The sequence below is a fragment of the Lentinus tigrinus genome (assembly GCF_003813185.1).
Source record: "Lentinus tigrinus ALCF2SS1-7 unplaced genomic scaffold L226scaffold_8, whole genome shotgun sequence".
In the NCBI taxonomy this organism is placed as follows: domain Eukaryota; kingdom Fungi; phylum Basidiomycota; class Agaricomycetes; order Polyporales; family Polyporaceae; genus Lentinus; species Lentinus tigrinus.
Genome location: NW_027137917.1, coordinates 80,080 through 98,986, shown reverse-complemented (window position 1 = coordinate 98,986; position 18,907 = coordinate 80,080). Strand labels below are relative to the sequence as shown.

General features: G+C 57.7%; 6 protein-coding genes across 6 annotated transcripts; 2 read left to right on the top strand and 4 right to left on the bottom strand.

The window, feature by feature from the left end:
• Positions 1 to 771: 771 nt before the first annotated feature.
• Positions 772 to 2,027, bottom strand: L226DRAFT_521922 (uncharacterized protein; the record flags this gene model as incomplete). Its single annotated transcript, XM_067678729.1, has 3 exons — positions 772 to 1,000; positions 1,568 to 1,869; positions 1,926 to 2,027. The coding sequence occupies 3 exons, from the start codon at positions 2,025 to 2,027 to the stop codon at positions 772 to 774; spliced, it is 633 nt and encodes a 210-aa protein (XP_067536818.1).
• L226DRAFT_371090 (uncharacterized protein) lies at positions 1,942 to 3,371 on the top strand. The gene is made up of 4 exons (XM_067674306.1): positions 1,942 to 2,490; positions 2,552 to 2,868; positions 2,926 to 3,015; positions 3,101 to 3,371. The coding sequence occupies exons 1-3, from the start codon at positions 2,112 to 2,114 to the stop codon at positions 3,013 to 3,015; spliced, it is 786 nt and encodes a 261-aa protein (XP_067536817.1). The 5' UTR covers positions 1,942 to 2,111; the 3' UTR covers positions 3,101 to 3,371.
• A 2,609-nt stretch (positions 3,372 to 5,980) lies between these two features.
• L226DRAFT_460479 (uncharacterized protein) lies at positions 5,981 to 10,127 on the top strand (the record flags this gene model as incomplete). The annotated part of the gene is made up of 8 exons (XM_067675594.1): positions 5,981 to 6,436; positions 6,518 to 6,669; positions 6,777 to 7,925; positions 7,990 to 8,150; positions 8,206 to 8,286; positions 8,339 to 8,912; positions 9,165 to 9,822; positions 9,882 to 10,127. The coding sequence occupies 8 exons, from the start codon at positions 5,981 to 5,983 to the stop codon at positions 10,125 to 10,127; spliced, it is 3,477 nt and encodes a 1,158-aa protein (XP_067536816.1).
• Positions 10,128 to 10,296: 169 nt separating this feature from the next.
• On the bottom strand, positions 10,297 to 11,732 carry L226DRAFT_370946 (uncharacterized protein). The gene is made up of 5 exons (XM_067674305.1): positions 11,374 to 11,732; positions 11,218 to 11,304; positions 10,689 to 11,151; positions 10,530 to 10,627; positions 10,297 to 10,474 (listed from the first exon to the last, which is right to left on the bottom strand). Exons 1-4 carry the CDS (start codon positions 11,462 to 11,464, stop codon positions 10,564 to 10,566), a joined length of 705 nt encoding a protein of 234 aa, XP_067536815.1. The 5' UTR covers positions 11,465 to 11,732; the 3' UTR covers positions 10,297 to 10,474; positions 10,530 to 10,563.
• A 1,078-nt stretch (positions 11,733 to 12,810) lies between these two features.
• Positions 12,811 to 14,652, bottom strand: L226DRAFT_505549 (uncharacterized protein; the record flags this gene model as incomplete). Its single annotated transcript, XM_067678035.1, has 3 exons — positions 14,285 to 14,652; positions 13,573 to 14,235; positions 12,811 to 13,509 (listed from the first exon to the last, which is right to left on the bottom strand). The coding sequence occupies exons 1-3, from the start codon at positions 14,618 to 14,620 to the stop codon at positions 12,811 to 12,813; spliced, it is 1,698 nt and encodes a 565-aa protein (XP_067536814.1). The 5' UTR covers positions 14,621 to 14,652.
• A 2,676-nt stretch (positions 14,653 to 17,328) lies between these two features.
• On the bottom strand, positions 17,329 to 18,853 carry L226DRAFT_533358 (uncharacterized protein). Its single transcript, XM_067680441.1, has 5 exons — positions 18,531 to 18,853; positions 18,260 to 18,449; positions 17,972 to 18,187; positions 17,800 to 17,913; positions 17,329 to 17,738 (listed from the first exon to the last, which is right to left on the bottom strand). The coding sequence occupies exons 1-5, from the start codon at positions 18,779 to 18,781 to the stop codon at positions 17,667 to 17,669; spliced, it is 843 nt and encodes a 280-aa protein (XP_067536813.1). The 5' UTR covers positions 18,782 to 18,853; the 3' UTR covers positions 17,329 to 17,666.
• Positions 18,854 to 18,907: the final 54 nt, after the last annotated feature.

The window sequence follows — 18,907 nt, the reverse complement described above, 5'->3', positions numbered from 1 at the left end:
TGGCAACAACGATTATAGCAAGTCCATGTGGTACACTATGTACATCGCCACCGTCCCTTCCATGTGCGACGACAGAAGAAGAAATGGCAACAACAACAGTAAGCAGGAGAGGAGATGCGCATGCGCAGCAACGCTCGGGCGCGCGAGAACAATGAGGGTGTGGTGTATGCGTAGAGAATTAACTTCGATGCATACCATATGTCACAGTGAGAAGCCGAAGCGTAGGTGTAAGTGTAAGCGTATAACGGAGTAATTGAGTAATTGGGAGAGGCGCGAGAAACTTGAATTCAATGCAGACAGATGGAGTTGTGCGTGCGTTTGCAGATGTGTATTGCAAGGCCAAGGCAGGAGAAAAAAGAGAAACGAAGCAAGTCTGAGGACAGAGATTAAGTGAGTGAACTAGTAAGGTTGCAATTGCAAGGGCGATATAGGCCAGGCGATGAGCCTGGTCATATCGCAGTGCAGAGAGGGAAGCTGCGCAAATGGAAGGTCGGATGGCGAGCGGGCGTGTTCGCAGAAGGGCGTCGTCCGCGTCCGACAAGGGTAGGTTCCCGAACGGTACGAGTCGTCATATGGATACAGTTTGTGCAATCTCGTGCGCGAAGGGCATCTTCGGCACTTGCGAGTCGTTCGATATTGATACAGCGAGGGTATCTCGTCCGCAGCGGGAGAGGCGAGGATGGAGGGCGGTGCGGACGGCGTCGGCGTGCGCGGGCTCCTCGTAGAGGGAGGGAAGATCCCAGAGAGAAGAGGAACAGGGCATGCGCCGGCTTAGCCGTCACGTAAGTCCGCCCCAGGGACGATCGAGTACCGCCCGCTGTCCCTTGCGCGCGAGACAGCAGCCCAGTAGGGCGCCTGCTTCGTCTGCAGACCGCGAAGGAGCTTGAACAGGGTTGCGCGGACGGTGGGCATATAGCGCGCGAGAACCTCAGGAGAAGGGTCTTCGGCCAGGAGGCCCTCGAGCACGGTGCGCAGGGTCATTGGGACGTCGAAGAGGTCACTGGAACGAGGAGTGTGAGCCGGGTTATTTTCGGAAGAGAGGAATAGGAGAGATAGCAGGGTGGAAACAATAAGAGTGTCGTAATAACGGAATATGAGGAGACATAGCCGGTGCGAAAGGTGTAACCGAGGTGGGTGGCACGAGCTAGAAAGTCCATGATAGAAGGCGGGGAAGCTGGAAAAGGAATGCTGAAATACCGCGGCGCATGGTACCGGGGCTGCGGAGGCCGGAAGCGGGTGCGGTAGCGGGAGGGAGGAGGACATGAGTCGACGGGGCGTGTGCGCGTGGGCGCGGAATGAATGGAAGTCAAGGCTTAGCTAGGCACCGCAGTCCGACCGCACCGGAGAGACGCTCAGCCTGGGCAGCCATGACATGACGCACCCGACCAGCCGAACAGGCGGACCTCGGCAAGAGTGCGCGGACGAGGGGGGACGAAAGACAACAAAAGGAAAGCGGAAAGTAGAAGGAAGCCAAAATGAGGCGAAGAAGCGAAATGCAATTTAAACGAAAGTGTAGAGTACACGAAAAGAGGCGACAGGAGCGGAAACGAGGTAAGACGCGACTCACCTGAGGTCGACGCCGACACGCCAGAAGGCATGTACTGTTGCGTCGAATTGACTGCCAATGAGGACATAGGCGTCGCTGACGTCCTCTTCGTACGCGGAGCCATGTGCCCAGAGGTTGAGCACGTCCTGGAGCTGCTTCGTGAGACTGAGCAAGCGCGAGACGGCGCGCTGCACCTCAGTCTCGGAGCGGGACTGGGAGGATAGGTTGGTCGTGGACGGGGAGGATGGGAGGGGAGAGACGGGGGAAGAGGAGGTGGAGGAGACCGTGCATGTCGAGTCTGCGGAGGCCGGGCGACGAGCAGTCTAGCAGAGGATATGGGTCAGGCGGCTGTGGGTATGGTCATGAAGAGAATACGTACGTTGACACTGATGTGTGTCGGCTTGGGGAGCTTGCGGGGCCAGGAGATAGGGTTGATAGGCTGGCCAATAACGAAGCTGCTGGGGTGGACGGGGACCTGCATGGCGGGCGGGAGGGTGTGCGGGAGAGCGGGGGCGGCGAGGGATGGCGGAGGAGAGGGAGCGTATAAGTAGCAGACGGCACGAGTATGGAGACCAAGGGAGTCCGTCAAGAACGGGGACCGAGTCTTCTGAGCGCTCGGCTGCAGCGTACTCATATAGAAATTGGCCCGCCTGGCCTACCGCCGGATTCGGTGCCACGACGCTTCCCTCCTTCCGCTTACATCATCCTCCAGTGCACCGGATTCTGCCACATGGCCTCCAGCGCTGTGTTGCCATCGTCGATCGTTTCACCTCCGCTCGCTCAGGCTCCTGCTGTTCGCCATTCCCCAGCAACACCTCCAGCAGCGCAGACTGCGGAGAGCGGGCTGGGGAGCTCGCGGCCACGCAATGCCGTCTCATCGCATGCGGCACGGCTGTCCAGAATGACTGGAATCCAGTCGACTGTGCAGCTTTCCAGAATCCCTCGCGAGAGTATCCAGCTTATCGAGATTCCGCCGCACAGCGCACAACTGAGCTCGGGTTTCAGTTCGCGCATTGCCGCCTGCCCACGCGTGCCGTCCGGCCCTTCCGCCTCCCCACAATTGTCCAATCGTCCCTGACCCCGAGCGCCCATATACCTGCGCTCACGACTCTCACTCTCCGGCGATGGCAAAATGCCTCCATCCACGCGAATGCCGCAAAGGCTTCCACTCCTATCGTGTCTCCTCAACACCGCTCTCCATCCATCCTCCTATCTATGCATGGTCTTCGCAGGGCCGTCTTGGCTTCATTTGTCGGTGCGATAGCTCAGCAGGACACCCATTCTCAGACAAATGCATCAACATCATGATTCCTGCCCTCTTCGTGAGCCCTCTCTCTCATCTGTGTTTTGCACTTTGACAGACTATCCGGATTCGGTAGACCGTGATTCCAATCACAATTTCCGGAGCTATCCCCCGGATTGTCCGACGCCCGATAGCCCCATGCCTCGTGCCCCTTGCGCACCCGTAGGTACGCCCTGGAGGCTGGCACACCTCGCGACCTCATCGTCGCCCATGTGCGCGCGCGACGGCCCCGTGCTGAACACGATAGGCAGATGAACATCCCGGCGTGCTGCGCATGGTCACGTAAACCTGGTTGCCTAGCCAATACGTACCCCCCACGCTGCCCCGCATGACGGGCCGGCATGTCCACGCCAGCCCGCATGTGCGCCCAACTTCCGAATGACGACTGTCTGAGTGTCTCCTCGGCTGTTGGAATTGTGGCTGACGTGTTTTGGTCCTTCTGCGGCGTCGTGCGACTCCGGCACTGCGGGATTCAATAACCATGGGGACGCCTAAGCGGATCGCAGACTTCGGCCATTTGGTAAACCATGAGTAACTCACAGCAACCACGTTACTCACCTGTCTTCTCCGTATGGATTGCCACAGTGCGAAACCAAGTGAGTGATTAAGTCAGTATTGCTCATTGACTGGACATGACTAGTTGACTGATTGCAAGTGAATCGTCATGCGAAGGACAGACCCACTAATCACCGCGACAGCATCATAGGACAAACGCTGCCAGTTGTAACCCGTCGCAGCTCACATATTCATTGATAGAGGACCCCTCCCCAGAGATACATTGCCCGCCCGTCCTCAGGCTCATGATGCGCCCTCCCATCCCACTCCTTAGGTAGCGTGCCGACCTCCTTCCCCAGCAATGGGAACGTTTCGCACTAGCGTCATACCCGAACCTCCCCTCCCCGAAGTCCGAGAGCCCCGGGGCCCCACATCGAGCTGCCAATCGCTCAGCGCCGCCGCTCAGTGCGCAGAAGGTAACCTCTATCCGATGATCAGCGTAGCAACCCCTCGACTGTGATTCCGCGCGCCTCCGTACCAGACGTTAGGGCTAGAAGCGTCGCCCAAGGCGCCCCTCCGCGGACGTGAGCCCCAGGCTCGAGCGGACGACGCGGACCCTGACGCCAGACACAATTGCATTAACCGCTCCCCTTCCCAGTCGGATGTCGAGGGCGGCGACGGACGCGCTGCAGGCAATTGTTCGCCCCCGCCGCGCGCTGGCGGCTGCCAGGGACGTGCAATAAATCGCGTCTGCTTCCCTGACTGAACGGCCGACGATCCCCTAGCGAGTTTCCAAAGCAGGCAATCCCGACGCGGCTTGTAAGCACGCTGCGACGCCGCCCAATGCCTTGTACGGTTCGTACGGCATCCTCAAGGTCTAGCCGAGTGCGCTCTGACGCCCCTAGGCCCGCGTATCCAGCGGAGACTCGCCGGTCAGGGTGCTGTAACTGCACGAGGCTAGCTCAGGATGACAGAAATCAGGATCCGGACTCGGAGTCGGGGGCTCGCAGCGCTCTCTCTAGGGTCGCTCAGCGCTGTTACCGTGTTTGGTTGCTAATCCGACGACAGGAGGGCGGCATACCGTGACACTGGGTGCCAGTGTGCAAATTAGTGGCGTGCATCGACGTGGCGGTTTGGTATACGCATGCGCTCCGTGCGTGCTTGCATGCGTCGAGTGCTCGGAGGGCTCTCGGTATGCAGGGAAGCACGGCGCGTGGTTGACTAGAAGTTTCGTATGTTTCTGGCGCCGGTTGGGCAGCGTCTGTATGTAGCCACAGGAAACGGGTCGGAGGTCCGAACCGGAGGCAAGCTAGAGGAATAAAATGCGCATCGTCTCATGTTCTGTGAAGAGCTGCGAAAGCGAGAAAGATCATTAAGGAATATGAGGGCGTAGTACGCGTATGGTGAGCAGCAAGCTCGCAGACTCCGAGGTGCCCGACTTAACTTCAGACTTCCATATCGGGGAGTGATCTGATGCGCCGACGCGCCCACCGACGCGCGGCTATGCAGGCGCGGCTTCTCCCCGCGGTCGCGCCTGCACTTGCTGAAGCCGCCATCTGCCCGGCGACCCACTCGAGCTTGACTGACAAACATCTGACTGGGCCTACACGCTACCTTCGGACTATTTTCATCATCTATCCTGACCTCCATCAGGCGCAGCGAGCTCCCACCTCCGAGTCCGACTCCGGCATCAAGCATCACTCGTCCATCGGGCACGGCACAGACTTACGGACTTCTTACGAAACTCAAGACACGAGAATTCCAGCTGAAGGAGCTAGCGGCACGGCACTCTGCCAGTGGATTGTAATTTCGGCATTTGCGGGGTTCGTGACGAAAGTGAGTGGTCTTTCCGAATTTCCTGCCGCGTCCGACATGTACGCGACCGCGTTGTACTCGTGCTACAGTCCGTCGTGCGTTTCTGCGTGGTTCTGGAACACGGGTACTTTCAGACCTAGTAGCCTCGGTTCCGGTGCAGAACGGCACACTTGACATCATCTGGACGCTGGTGGATATCGCGAATACGTATTCCACCCTTCCCTCCTACCTGCCGCACACACACGTACACGACCGTGCAGCTCTGGCGCTGCGGCTGTCTGCATATGCGGTTTCTAGAATGCGCAGCCTGCGAGGTTAGCCTCGCCTCCGGTGCACAACGGGCTTCCGCACGTATAGTAGCCGAACGCGTCCAGTGCAAGCGGTGAGCAAGCTACTTGATGACACCCCGAGACCTCCGGCTTCTCTTCTGGAATACAAGAAACAGACAAGGACCACGCACTGCGCGAAAGGTTGCTACAGCAGGTTTGACCGTGCGATGCTGTGGGTGCAGTCGCTTCCGATCCAGAGGGATTGAAGCGTTCGGAACCTGTTGCACAGATATCCAGCTGTCCTACCGCTCAGAAGCTCGGGGGACGCACATTACCGCGATTGAGTACATGCACTTGTGCCATGTTTGGACGCTGCCGCGCAGCAACCAGCGAGGTCCGCGTCCACATACTGACGCAACCTTGTACCACAGAACCAGAACACCGTGCTGCAACGAGGCGCGCCAGGCGGCGTCTAGGATCCTCAGTACTATCTAGAAGCTCCCTCATCCCCTTGCTATCCAGATATCCAGTAGAAGCGCAAGCACTCAAGCTATGTCTACTAGACGAGACAATCTCTTCCCTGTCGGGTCAATAGGGCGGTCCGGCGTGAGCGTACCGCGTACCGCCTCCCACGAGAGCCTCACGGCACACCCTCTTCTCTCTCCGCCTGCTGCTTCTGCTTCGTTCTCGCCGTCGAGCTCACCGTCGACCAGCACTGCGGAAGCGTCTGCGGCGATACCTGCGCCCAAGTACGTCCCGTATACCCCGAGACAGAGAGGGGCGATCTCGCCTGCGACGACTACGCCTGTCACTGGCACGACTTCACATCCTATACCACCCGATCGGGATGCGGCGAATCGACTACAACTCATGCATCTCAAGGCTGCGGCGCAGAAAGTTGGGCTAGATGCAGCGAGTACAGGGTGGGCGATATTGGAGAAGTTCGCTCTCGAGACGGAGAGGACAGCCGAGTGGAACGATCTTTGGAGTGCGGTTACGGAAAGCAAGGTGAGTACCTGGCTGTTTGCCGTTCACGTCCCCTACGTTGTGTGGCAGGTGGCCTTATGCATATTTCCATCGTCGTGTCAGGCCACGCTGCTGCTCCCAAAGGATCAACATCCCTCCAACGTTCTCGTAACGGCGGAGTTCATCAAGGACCATGTCGCGATCTGCGATGCCAGCGCAGGCTCGAGAACGACCAGCGTGACGACATTGTCTGGGCTGCGCGGATACATCACTGAGTACGCCGTCGAGAATCATCTTGTACGATATCGCGCACTAATCGAACGGTTGCGGTTGTGTTGCATCTGCGTCTCTACCTGTCTGCGTACGTGTGACCTGACTGCAGCAATGTCCTGACGTTCCGCACCACGCTTTCCCCGACCTCTAAACCCTTCCAGGCACTCCTCACACCCTCAACGCGTGCGTCCGCCTTTACGTCGCTCGCCCCTCTCCCTCGGCCGCTGTCTTCTTCCCCTCCAACCCCCGTCGATGGGCACCATCACCGCCACCATTCACGGAGCGCGCCTCCGTATCCTGCGTTCGTTGTACAAGCGCATACAAGCAGTCTACCACTACCTCCGCGTCCCTCCGCGAATGTGAAGGGCCCTCCACTACCTCCGCGCCCCGGCGCCAGGCAGACCTTCCCCGCACCCTCGGGCAGCAGTACCGGCGCGCGGCTCTCGAACCCCTTCGCGTCTCTGTTTGGCCGCGCGAACACGAGCTCTCCGCCGCCCCCAGCGAGCCCGACCACCTCTACGTCAGCCCTACCCGCGACGACCGAGCTGACATCGTCGCCCGGGGGAAGCACGCCACCGAGTGCTTCTCCCGGCATAGCTGCGACGGAGCACGCGACCGCATTCGATATCCCAGCGTACGTGATCAGTGGGCGTATACAACGAAACCAGGTGTTAGGGGCGATGGCGAATGCTCTGCGAGGCGAGCTCGAGGACGTGCTCGCTGGCGAGGGCGTTCCGCAATGGGCGCAAGAGCGAGTCGTCGAGCGCACCCAATGGCTCGGTCCTGTTGTGTACGGCGGCAAGTCGTCCCCGCTCGCAGGCACGGACGGGCGCAGGCGCGTTAGTGGGGTTGGGGCAGGTCCCGGTCGGGTGCGAGGAGCTGGCGGGTCGGACGGGTCCACGTGGGAGGTCGCGGGCGAGCTGACGGACAGTGTTGATGGCGGCGGTATCGAGGAGGTTGCGCGGCGGCTGCAGGAGTTCTGGTACGATCTCGAAGAGGAGGTGGGTAATCGCTGGGCGGAAGACGTTGCGCAGCATGGGCATAAGGGACGGTGGCGCAGGCATGGCAAGGCGAGCAGTGGCAGCGAAGGCGAGAGTGGGACTGACAAGGACAACGAGAGGGACAGCGAGAAGGAGAAGGAGGCTTCTGACTCGGCAGGCCAGGGACATGATGACGAGCAGGACAGTCCGAAGACGGCGCATGTGAACCGCGTCATGGACGCTGTTGAGAAGACCGTTTGCTCGCTCTTCTATGACAGGTGAGGCCATCTGCACTTTACTCGATAGTCTGTGAGCCTTGTACTCACTCATGCCCTATCACAGACTCTTCCTTCCGCCAGGTACAGACGATGCATCCCACGACGAAGCCTTGTCGAGTCGCATCGCTGCTGTGAACCTTCTTGACCTTGGTCTCGGGCACCTCGGTGTCGAGGTCGGACGTGCAGGACGCGAGGTCGACGCTTTGATCAAGGCATGTGGACAAAGTGCGTGATTCTCTAGATGAAAGGAACCTGCCTTCGCTCACCTGTACCCTTCTAGCGCTGATGCAGCTTGATTCTGTATGTCGTTCGCCCGCCGACAAAGCGGCGACTCTAGTCTCGGTGCACAAGATTCTTGTCGGTGCGAACTCACATTGACAGCTCTGACCATGGTAGGATCTGACCATCTGGAGCAGATGGCCTCTCGAAGCTACCCCCGCTCAGGTTGAAGGCTGAGGACGAGATCCTAGAAGAGAAGACTCCCGTCGCCAGCTCGTTCGGCAAGTCCGTGCGTCCAGACGATGACGAGCTCGACAGAGCGGTGTCTCCGCCGCCCACCGTGGTCGTCTCCCCCATCAGCAACTCCCCTATCGCTGAGCTCCAGCCCATCACAGCGACCGAGAAGACCGCGCTGCTTACACCGGACAACGCGTCTGGCACTTCGGAGTCGTCGACGAACGCTTCCGCGTCTCCTATCCTCACCGTATCACCACCACCCGAACCCTCGTCTGCTTCTCCTTCGCCGGCGCCCACCGCAACCCCTGTCTCCGGCGACATCATCCTTCCACTGATGATCTTCGCGGTGGTGAAGACGAACCCGCCTCACCTGGTCTCGCACCTGCTCTTCACTCAAAGGTTCAGGCGTGAACACGCTGCTGGAGGCGAAGAAGGATACTGCCTCATCAACCTCATGGCGGTTGCTGAGTTCCTGGAGAATGTTGACCTCGCCGCTCTTGGGCTTGGGGAGAGTGAGAAGATGGTCATCAGGTACGTGTCAGCGTTCTGCGCCTTTTGGATGTTTGCGAAGACCTGGGCGGTGTTGGCAATGCGCCGCGCTATCCTGGAATTGCTGTGCTACTCGCCTTCTTTGTCTTCCACCCTTCGCCAGTTGACCACGCGACGTGGCCAGGCCTCGGGGGGAGCATCTTATTGCCAGCGCGTGCCTCTTCTACTCTTCCATGCTTCTACCTTGCGCTCTGTCCACGAAGTACTGGTACTGATGTCCCTCGTCTCCGACAGCACTGCAGAGCTCACACCCATACCCATCTCTCGCCCCGGCTCTGACGCCGGCTCTCCTCGTGTGCCACAATCAAGCCTGCGTGGCCGCGTGGAGCAGCAAGTCGACGCACTGGCAGGATCTGCCAACAAGGTCCTCACGGGCGTCGTCGACACGTCCTTCGGCGTCCTCCGCGCGCTCCTGCCCGGACAGGCGTCAGAACCCAATCCGGACGTGCCCACGCCGCCCATCGACGCAGACCAGAGCGCCGCCCCGTGGAACATCACGCAGCCCAGGTTCGGCCTCCTCCGGCGCGACACGCACTTCTCCATCGCGAGCATCGCGGCGTCGCTCCCCGGCCGGTCGAAGTCGGTGTTGGGCGAGGAGGGGCAGCAGATGATTGATGTGCCGTCGCGTCCAGGCTCGAGTCGGTCTGTGCGGCCGGATGACCAGACACCGTCGGAAGAGTCGAGCGAGGAAGACGAAGAGGACGAAGAGGAGGAAGAAGAAGAGGGGTATGACACGCGGAGTATACGCAGCTTTGAGAGTATGATGAGCCAGCGGAGTCGTCAGGCGCGGAGGCGGAAGACGACTGGGGGACGGAAGAGCCTCGCGGATCGGCTGGCGAGCGTCCCGGGCCTATCGAGGTTATCCCAAGGAGGGAGCGGGGATGGGACAAAGGTCGGTTGTTCCACATGGATAGAGTGTCACCTTACTGACGAATTTACTTGGATCATCAGCTCTCTCCTCCTGGATCTCGTCGATCTTCGTTGCTCGTTCCGCCGCACGGGGTGCCCAAGCATGTCGAGTCTCCGACCTCATCTAGAGCACAGTCTCCAGTGGCGATTCGTATATCTCCCCCGAATGCTCGTTTCATGGCGTGCACTGAGGACGACATCAAGGTGTCCGAGGTGGGCGAGCTACTTCGAGAGTACAAACGACTGGTAGAGGCCGTGCGGGCGATGGGTGGCTTCTACGAGGAATGATGTCCCCAGGTGGCTCGTGTGGTGTGTGCTCGCTGTAGTTGTCGTATTCCGCTGTGTGCGATTTGGGTTACCTTGTTGCAACAATCTTTGTAGAGTCTTTCCGCATGTAGAGCATATGTTCGTATCCATGCATATAATGAACAATCATGCTCGACCTTGTTACTATGGATCGTCCTCAGCCTAGTTCTAGATCCAAGTCATTGAAATGCAACACTTAAGATTAGCGCGATATTCTAGAGGAGATTTACATGCCCTGTGGTTTCTCTTTCGGATTTCTGTGATGGTTACAGGATGAACGTGGACTAAAGCATGGTGAGATACATATGTTCAGTTGGGCGAGTAAGGCGCTGTGTCTGTTTTCGGTCATTCAATCCATCATCCACAGTTGCCGAGCGGACGTACTACTTCTGCTTGTCTGTCTCTGGTTGAAAAACGACTATGCAGACATTTCAGGAGAAGTAGGGGGAATTGTGGAAGCTTGAGCCGGGTGCCGATAAATCCTGGGATGCCATGAGTGATCCAGTTAGCCACTGATATCGGTACTCGATACAGGAGACTCACCAAGTCTCATCGGATGTGAAGGTGATTATACCTCTCGCATACAACTGTGGCATAGCCTTCCGCATATGAGGCAATAACTCGCTGAGGCTGAGTGGAGGGCACGGGGGATGTCCAGGCCGGACCCATCCAGAGGGAACGTCGGTGGGACAAGCGAAGGTCCTGACCAGGTGGAACTCGACCTCACCCAGATTTTTGAATATATCCTGAGCGAGGACCGCATCGAGTTCCTCGATGTCGGGGCCTGGCGTTAGACACAAGCAGCGGTCGACGTGGAATATATTGCCGCCGCAGCTGGGTTCACGGTATTCGACCTTCCAGAGCCGGAGATAGCGGAGTCGGGACCGCAACTGGCTCAGCGATGAACAGACCTGATTCCATGTTATCGGCGGCACCATGCCATTTTGTACCGTGGCGGCGAGTATGAGTTCTGATAGGTTCGTGAAGTACGAGAGGGGAATTGCCACTGTCGCTCCAAATCAGAGGATATCTGGTTGTGCAAACTTCGAAATCGTAGGAAACCGAGACTTACTACCGCCGGTGATCTCCAGTGTCAGCCAGGACACTGAAGACCCCACCATTTGGAAAAACGACCTGCACTCGGGGCCATCTACTAGATCTTGTGTGCGCGGAGTGTTAGCGTGGGAGATGAGAGGTGGCGGGATTGTCAAGCATGGACAGTACTCACCTAGGATTGGACTAGGCGGTGCTTGGAGCAACGCAATACTAATTTCTAACTCCTCGAGGTTCGAGGCTGAGGTTGTCGACAACCAGCGCATGAAAGCACCTAGGCAGCACTTTGGCAATGGGGATTGGCCGTCAAAGTCTTCGAGTGAGTTCTAGTATTTGCTTCGAAAGGAGCGCAGCTTGGAACCCCAACGGCGGGAGGACCCCAGGTTCCATTGTGACAACGGGCTGGAAGCTTGCACCCAGACCTCGTTTATTTCCAGCTCTTCCAGAGCCTCGAGAGCAGATATCATTCTTCGGAGAGTAGTGAACGAGCAGTCAACGTACACACATTGCATTCTCAAATATCTGAGATTGATGAATTGAGAAAGGAGTAGGGGGTCTGTGGTTCGCACAGCTGATTCCAGGCTACGCCCTTCCAGATGCAAAGTCTTGACAATGGGGAAGCATCCATGAAACACGTGGAAGAAGGTATATGGCACCGCGCGTTGTGGGAATTTGTAATCCCTCGGGTTGGAGGCCAGAGTGATCTGGCGTGTCGCCGATGTCAGGTATGACCTCATGTCGTCTGAATGGAGCACCCGATCAACTAGTAGATCGTAGGTCTGTCTGTCGAAAAGGTTGATGGTCGTGAAAAGCCTGTGCCTACTTGCCGGAAGCCAAGCATGGCAAACCAGTGAGCAGCTGCACAGCGTCTTCTTGTCATCGACCGGCACAGCGCCGATGATGGAGTCGGTCATCTCCCCAGGGAGGTCGGGAGCCATGATCTGGACGACTGAATCAGCCATGTCGCATTCTCGATAAAACATGTAAGTGAATCATACGGCAAGTTGGACGATTCCCGAATAATCCTATACGTGTCTCGGACTCCAGAGGGCCCGATGTCTATGTGCACTGGACGGGTTGAACGATATCTGTACTATTTTGCGATGTTGCGAATGCTTCAGCAAGAGATGAGAGGTTCGGAAAGAGGTGCGAAGACCGAAAGTGACCACTTACTTTCCTCGTCCGGTTCAGAGAGGTCCTCGGGCTGTGGCACTGGCACGATGGTGGCAAGGTCAGGAGCCTAGACGACGAGCCTGAAAGTATGGGACATTCCCAGAATTCGCACAGCCCCGTTCCCAGGATCCTACCTGGATCTGAGACCCGGTACTATATATCTGCAAACGCGCGTCATAGCGTACTAGCTAGGTGCTGCCTTCAAATACTCGTCGAGGTGAGAATCTTCTTCCTTGACTGCCTGAATGTATTTCGACTTTGGTGCAATGAATTCATGAAGTGCTATCTCTCCGATCAGGGTTCCCAATGTCCGGACATTCAGTGCATCCTGTCCGACCCCACGCCGTCTGCGACCCGTATACAAACTTCTACTTACTATGGAAACGACTTGGCCACAAGATCGATCTCTGTACCTCATATGGCTCGCACCATCCAATGGTCAGTGCTCGCACATATTGAACTCGAGTTCGTACACCTTCTTGTTGTGCTGAACGACAAACTTCGAGCGCTCCTTCATCAGCTCCGCGCGGTGTTCCTCTGCCTTCTCGCGTGTCATCATGCCAGGTTTGACGTACCCGGTAATCATGTTGAAGAGCTCGACCGGCAAGTTCTGCAATGCCGGCGCCTTCTCCAGCTCGTCCATCGACCAGTCCGCCTGCTGCGGCGGGACGTGAGTCGTCGATAGAATATCTGTCTCGGGATTGACGAGGAAGAAGCACAGAATCTTCCGATACCCGAGCTTCGACTTGTCCATGAGCTCAAATGCGTCGACGTGATGCTGGTACGTGTTCGGGAACGCAATGCACTTGTCCTCCTCCGCCACGATGTGCCCAAGATTCTGGTTCTTCGAGTGGCCGCCCCCGAACCCGTATGCAGCGACGTACCCGCGGTGATCCGACTGCTGGTAGCGCATGTCTATGCCGTCCTGCGTGCCCACTGTGACGCGGAAGTCGAGGCGCGACTCGGTGATGTTCTCGCACGCATAGTAGTACAGGCCCGTCGCGACGATGTTCTCGTTGGCCATGCCCTCGACGTGCCACGCCCCGCCTGCGTACGTCGGGCTCTCGGGAGTAAGGACGATGTTCGCAAGCTTGACGATCACTTGCAGCTTGCGGCCCTTGAGGGAGTACTCGATGCGCTTTAGGGGTTCCGGCTCGCTAGGCATGCCTGGCCAGGAGTAGTCCTGGAACGACTTCTTGACGGGGGCCCTGAGAAACGGGGGCGTGAAGGGCGCAGGGTCGGGGATGACGGGCCACTGGTGCTCGTGCACCCACGCCTCATACACCTCATCGTCGTCATAGCCGGGACAAGGAGGGTCGATATTGTCGTACCACCCGCATGCGTCGACCTGGACAGCAAGAGGAGGCTCGTCCGAAAGGACGTCGGAGAGGACGCGCTCGAACATCGGCACGAATCGCGCGAGGATGGATATGATGGGCGGATACATCGCGGCATGGCGGGACGGGTGCAGGTTGTTTATGTACCCGAGAGCTTTGACCTCGCCGTTTTCGGAGACGGCAAAGTCGGTCGGAAGCCACTGGTACTTCTCGGACAGGAAGTAGGATTCGGGCGGCCACCGAGTGAGGTCGCTGAAGTCCGGGCGGCGTTCGGTGTATGCTTTCTGTGTGAGGACCTCGAGCGGATCACCACCACTGGCGTGCTCCTTGCGAACGTAGGACTCGCCGATTACCAGACAGTAGAGGGAAGGATGTACGAGATCGAGGACCTGCTTATTTGATCCAGGGTGCCAGTCCTTCTGGTCCTCTGGAACCCCTTCGAGAACAGATACTGCCCCGACGAGTCCATCCTTGAGCTCAGCGGGGATGAGCGACCTCGACTCATACACCTTGGGAATCGACGTCGCCTGTGCACTCCGCGTGAGCTGTGAGTCACTAACCTACCACAGAACTCACAAAGATACCTGTGTCAGCGTCACGCTGAGCGGCCTCGTACTTGAGTTCGTCGAAGATATAGTCGAGCTGGATCTGGGTAATCGGGTCGCGCGGCCACTTCTTGTTGTCTTCCTCACAGATGAGGCGCTCCTTGCCTGCCCACAGCTTGTCGACCAGTGCGCGATCTTGCTCGATCATTTCCTGGCGCCATTTGTTGACAATGGTTGGATTGTCTACTTTCTCCCACCAGTTCGGCTTGGAGCGAATTTTGCCAGAGAAGGATCGCATGCGAAGCTCGACAAGAGTCGTGGGCTCGCGATCCTCGAACATGAACGGCGAAGGGAACCGGTGCGGCATTGTGCGAATCGGAAGATGACTTGATGTGGGTGAGTGAATCTGGAAGAGACAGGTATTCCTGGACTTTATACGCCCGGCGCCCACCCAGTGACAGCGGCTAAACCATAGTACAGCCTCCGTCGTAAGTAGCGCACCTTGCCGCCATTCACGGCCATGTGGCGCCCGCGCCAAGGCGCGAGCAATGTGGAATCGGCTCGAGTCATGTATCGCACCGCCAAGGAAGGAACAAATATTCTTCGCACGTAACACATCGACAAGTCATTCGGGCCTGTTGCACAGCCGCAGCCTCAGCCTGCCCATCATTGTAAGGGTCAGGGCGGAGGTGTTCCTGGTCACCACAGCCGCTCGTGGGGCAGAAGACACCGACTCGTGTGGACAGCGGCGGACGTACGAGAGGGTCGAGGTCAACATCGTACGACTGGCCCATAGACACGACGGAAGAGCTCACTACAAGCGAACATGAGGACCTGGATAACACTAGACAGGAGTCGGTTCGTACCTGAGATGTAGTGTAGTGGCGCGTTAACGTGAGATACGGTGGCCACTTCTTCACGTAACACGTTCATGCCTTCCCGATCTTGTACCGCTCCTTGCCGCCCCAGAGGGCCTCCTGCTCGAGTGCTCAATGATCTCTTCGTACCACTAGACGACGATGGTAGCTACTGGTAACTGAGTCCTGGCATCTTAGGCTTTGAGTTCATTTTGAGCGGGCACATGCGTAGCTCGAAGAGCGTGAAAGAGTGCGGCTGGTGAAGGAGGAGCACGTATTACCTTGTCAGGTTGATGTATTCGATCGCGGGCGGGGATACTCTCGTAGATGTTTGCGACGGTGGAGGATAGCAGTACTGCCTACGATGATTGAACCGCATAGCCACTTCAAGTTCAGCACGGGCGCTTGTAGAGTACATCCGTCCTTGGGGCACGTCTGGGCACGTATACGTAGCCAGTCCTACCACATTGCTAAACAAAATCAAGACGCATCACACAGAGTCACACAAAAAGATTGGAGTGGAAGCTTTTCATTTCATTGTGAGCCCCATAAACGCGGGCGTGTCCCCGCCCATTGAAGGGAGGAGCGCGGGGTTAACCTGGCCTTCGGTCGGCGTAGATGACTACAGCCGCCTTGCGCCTTGTGGCAGGAAGGATTTCAGGGGCTTCCAGGGATGCCGCTGCCGGTTGCCCCGGACAGCAGCCAAAACGACCCCCGAGACTGGACATAAGCCCAATCCCACCACGCTCCAGGACATGCTGCGAGCTTCCCACTCATAACAGCGAAGGATACATGGGCGCGACGCGCCGGGAACATGGACGATCGAAGACAAGACACATACAACAGATGTTTGCAGAAACGACACTGAGAGACCTTGAGGCGGCTTTGAACGATCTTGATTGCCGGTAACGAGTCGCCACAGGGCTTTAGAAGAGCCGAAGTGAAGAACGAGAAGTCCAGGGCAAAGACGAAGCTACCTGCTGATCGTCGACACTGGAGGCTGTCTCATCGTCCAGAGTTGCTGAACTCATGCCGCCTAACGCCAGCCTCACCGACGCGAAGGTCGCCATTGTTGAGTGTCGCCACAGCGGTCGAGTGTCGTCGTTGATCGCCTAAGACCTCGGAGATGGTAGAGACAAGATTGTTGACAGTGTTGCTGAGAGTCGCCGACGACTGGAGCGCATATAGCCACCGACATGACAGAGACTGGTCAGCCGCCGCATCCGAGTCCGTCCGGTGGTTGTCGCAGCTTGAAGAGCGGTAGCCAAGACAGAGACGCTCACCCACAGCCAGCCTGCCAGCACCAAGTCACCTCGAGCCACATACAGTCATCAAGCCGCTAGTTGACAGAGGTCGTCTGAACGGTGTGGCGTCAGAGGTGGGCAGCCAGGAGAAGTGAGTGGCTCACCCTACTACGAGGCACTTCATTGTGCCGGGATGTCCGGACGCCGAGTGGTGCGAGGAGCAGAGAGCAAGTCCCAAGTGTAAAGAGGAAGAGCGAAGGCAAGGTGTCTGAGAGGGTATGTCGGGAGGGGAGGGGTATTTATGTCTGCTGAGGCTGCAGCCAGTTTGAACTCCGCCACGGCTTCGAAACGAAAGAAGCAAACCTTCGCGCCGGAAGTGGCAGGGCACTTGCCTCTTTCGGCAGAACACATATGAGCGGGGCTGTGGCAGTGGCATGAGGAACACGGCCGCCACGTGTTGGCCAGCCGCACGGAGGGACAACGGATGCGTTTGGCAGACCTCATTTGCCCTTTGGCGTCGTGCTCAACATCCCCGAATTTGTCACGTGATGCATCGTTCTACAGGGTCAGAATAGCGACAAAAGTGCACAACGACGATGCATTATGCGGGAGGAGGATAATCGAGAGTCGCGCGGATGAGTCGGGCCAATCCATTCCCAACGGCTTCAGACAGTGGTCCCAAATGTCTCGGATGGTCTACCTGTAGAAGTGTTCCATCAGCTGGAAGCTTCATACGCTGCGGCTTGCCCTCGTGTTCTACCACAAAGAAGACTGAGGGCGAGGACACTTACGGCTAGCGTTGTTTGTGGTCTCCCTGAACAAACCGGGCAAGAGCGCGCAACGCGGAGCGGAGTTCTATCTGTTGCCGAGCTATCCTCGATGCAACAACACGGCCAAGATCCGGGTGCTGCTGGGAATACTGCAGACGTAAGCGTTGCCTCAAGGCAAGCAGTCGCCACCAAGATAAAGGATCTTGCGTTGGGTGAGTCGTGCCAAGGATTACATGTACATTCAGAGGTCACCTCGTGCATCTGCCAACATGGGCGGGTAGTCTTCGAACATGGTCAAGGATACAATCGGCACGTTGCCACTCGTCCCAAAGTATGTCAGAGTCTGGTAATGTCCCACACTCGGCACGGGGAGAAGATGTCCTCTGCCCCATGAAAACTTGTCCTGTGTGCAAAGGACGCCCCGTTGGCGAAGACCGTAGGTGGACATCAATGGTCCTCGACACCGCAGACCCCTAAATACTCACGCGAAATGCATCAAGAAAGGCGGTGTAAGATGGCTAGGATGGATGTTGATCTCGCATTCAGTCTCGCCTCCGAGGATCTCGAGCTTCCAGGTCTCGTAGAAGCCTCTGAACTTCGGACTGGAACGTGTGCTATGAAGGAGACAACCCAACTTTCAACCTGGAGTCGACATGCGAGGGAAAGGAGGCTTACGTTCTGCTTATACTCCTTGATCAATGGCGTCACCTGCCGCCAAGTCCAGCCGAACTCCGTCAGGTAACGGTCTTGGCCAACATCGTCCAACGTCAGAAACTTCGCAACGCGGAGCTGAAACGATAGGACAGATCAGCGTAGAAGGATTCAGCATGGCGCAAAGGCAGCGCACCTGCACTTCCTTGTTGGGATTGTTGTGGAAGGCGGTGATAGTCGCAGGAAACTGCTTGTCGCGCCACTTCTTAGCTGCCTCCGCGCGGGCGCGGAAGAGGTTGCTCTGCTGCACGAGCGAGATCATAGTGTTGAGATAAGCATGATGGTGCCTATCGAGCTCGTCGTCGAACGACGTTGCGATGTCGTAGCACGACCGCGACCTCTGGTAGAACGCCTGCACAAAAGTGCATGCGTGCATTCTCAGCACGGACTGCCACGGAGAGCGAGGGATCGATGCACTACGCACCTCCGTGTCAGGATCTCCGCAGTCGTTTTGCGAGCGAGACATGTCCAGCATCTCGTCGTAGTAGTCTTGCGCGTGCCACTCGTACAGCGTGCGGACCTCCTCGGTGTGCTTCTTCTGCAGCTCCTGCATGCGCTCCTTCAGCGCCTCGGATGTCTCGGGCTCTTCGTTCGTCCGCTTGATCACTTCAAGTCTAATCGCATAACGCGCAAACGTCAGTACCAGCGAGCAAACTCGGAGTGCCACCGAAAAGAGAGCCCGGACACGCGCTCACCCGGGGAAGAACGTCCCCTGGAGCTCCATCATGTCCTCCACAACCTGCCGTCGCTGCAACGCGTCGTACAGCTCTTGCCGCTCTGCCTTCGATGTTTTCTTGGGATTTGCAGCGATCGCGTGCAGGTTGACCTGCGAGGACTGCGCGAAGCCCAGCCCGGACATCTTGATGTCCACCTGCTGCGTGAAGCCGTTGTGGTTATGGTACATCGCCTTGGGCTGCCTTCGGTTGCTTGGACCTGCTTCGTTCATGGTGATGTTGGCCGAATAAGAGCTGGAGAGTGGAGACTGAAGTCGAGCGAGGAGTGCTAGTGAAGGTCTTGGTGAGGGTGCGGGGTGGTGGCGAGCGTCCGACGCGTCTTGCAGATCGAGGCGCGC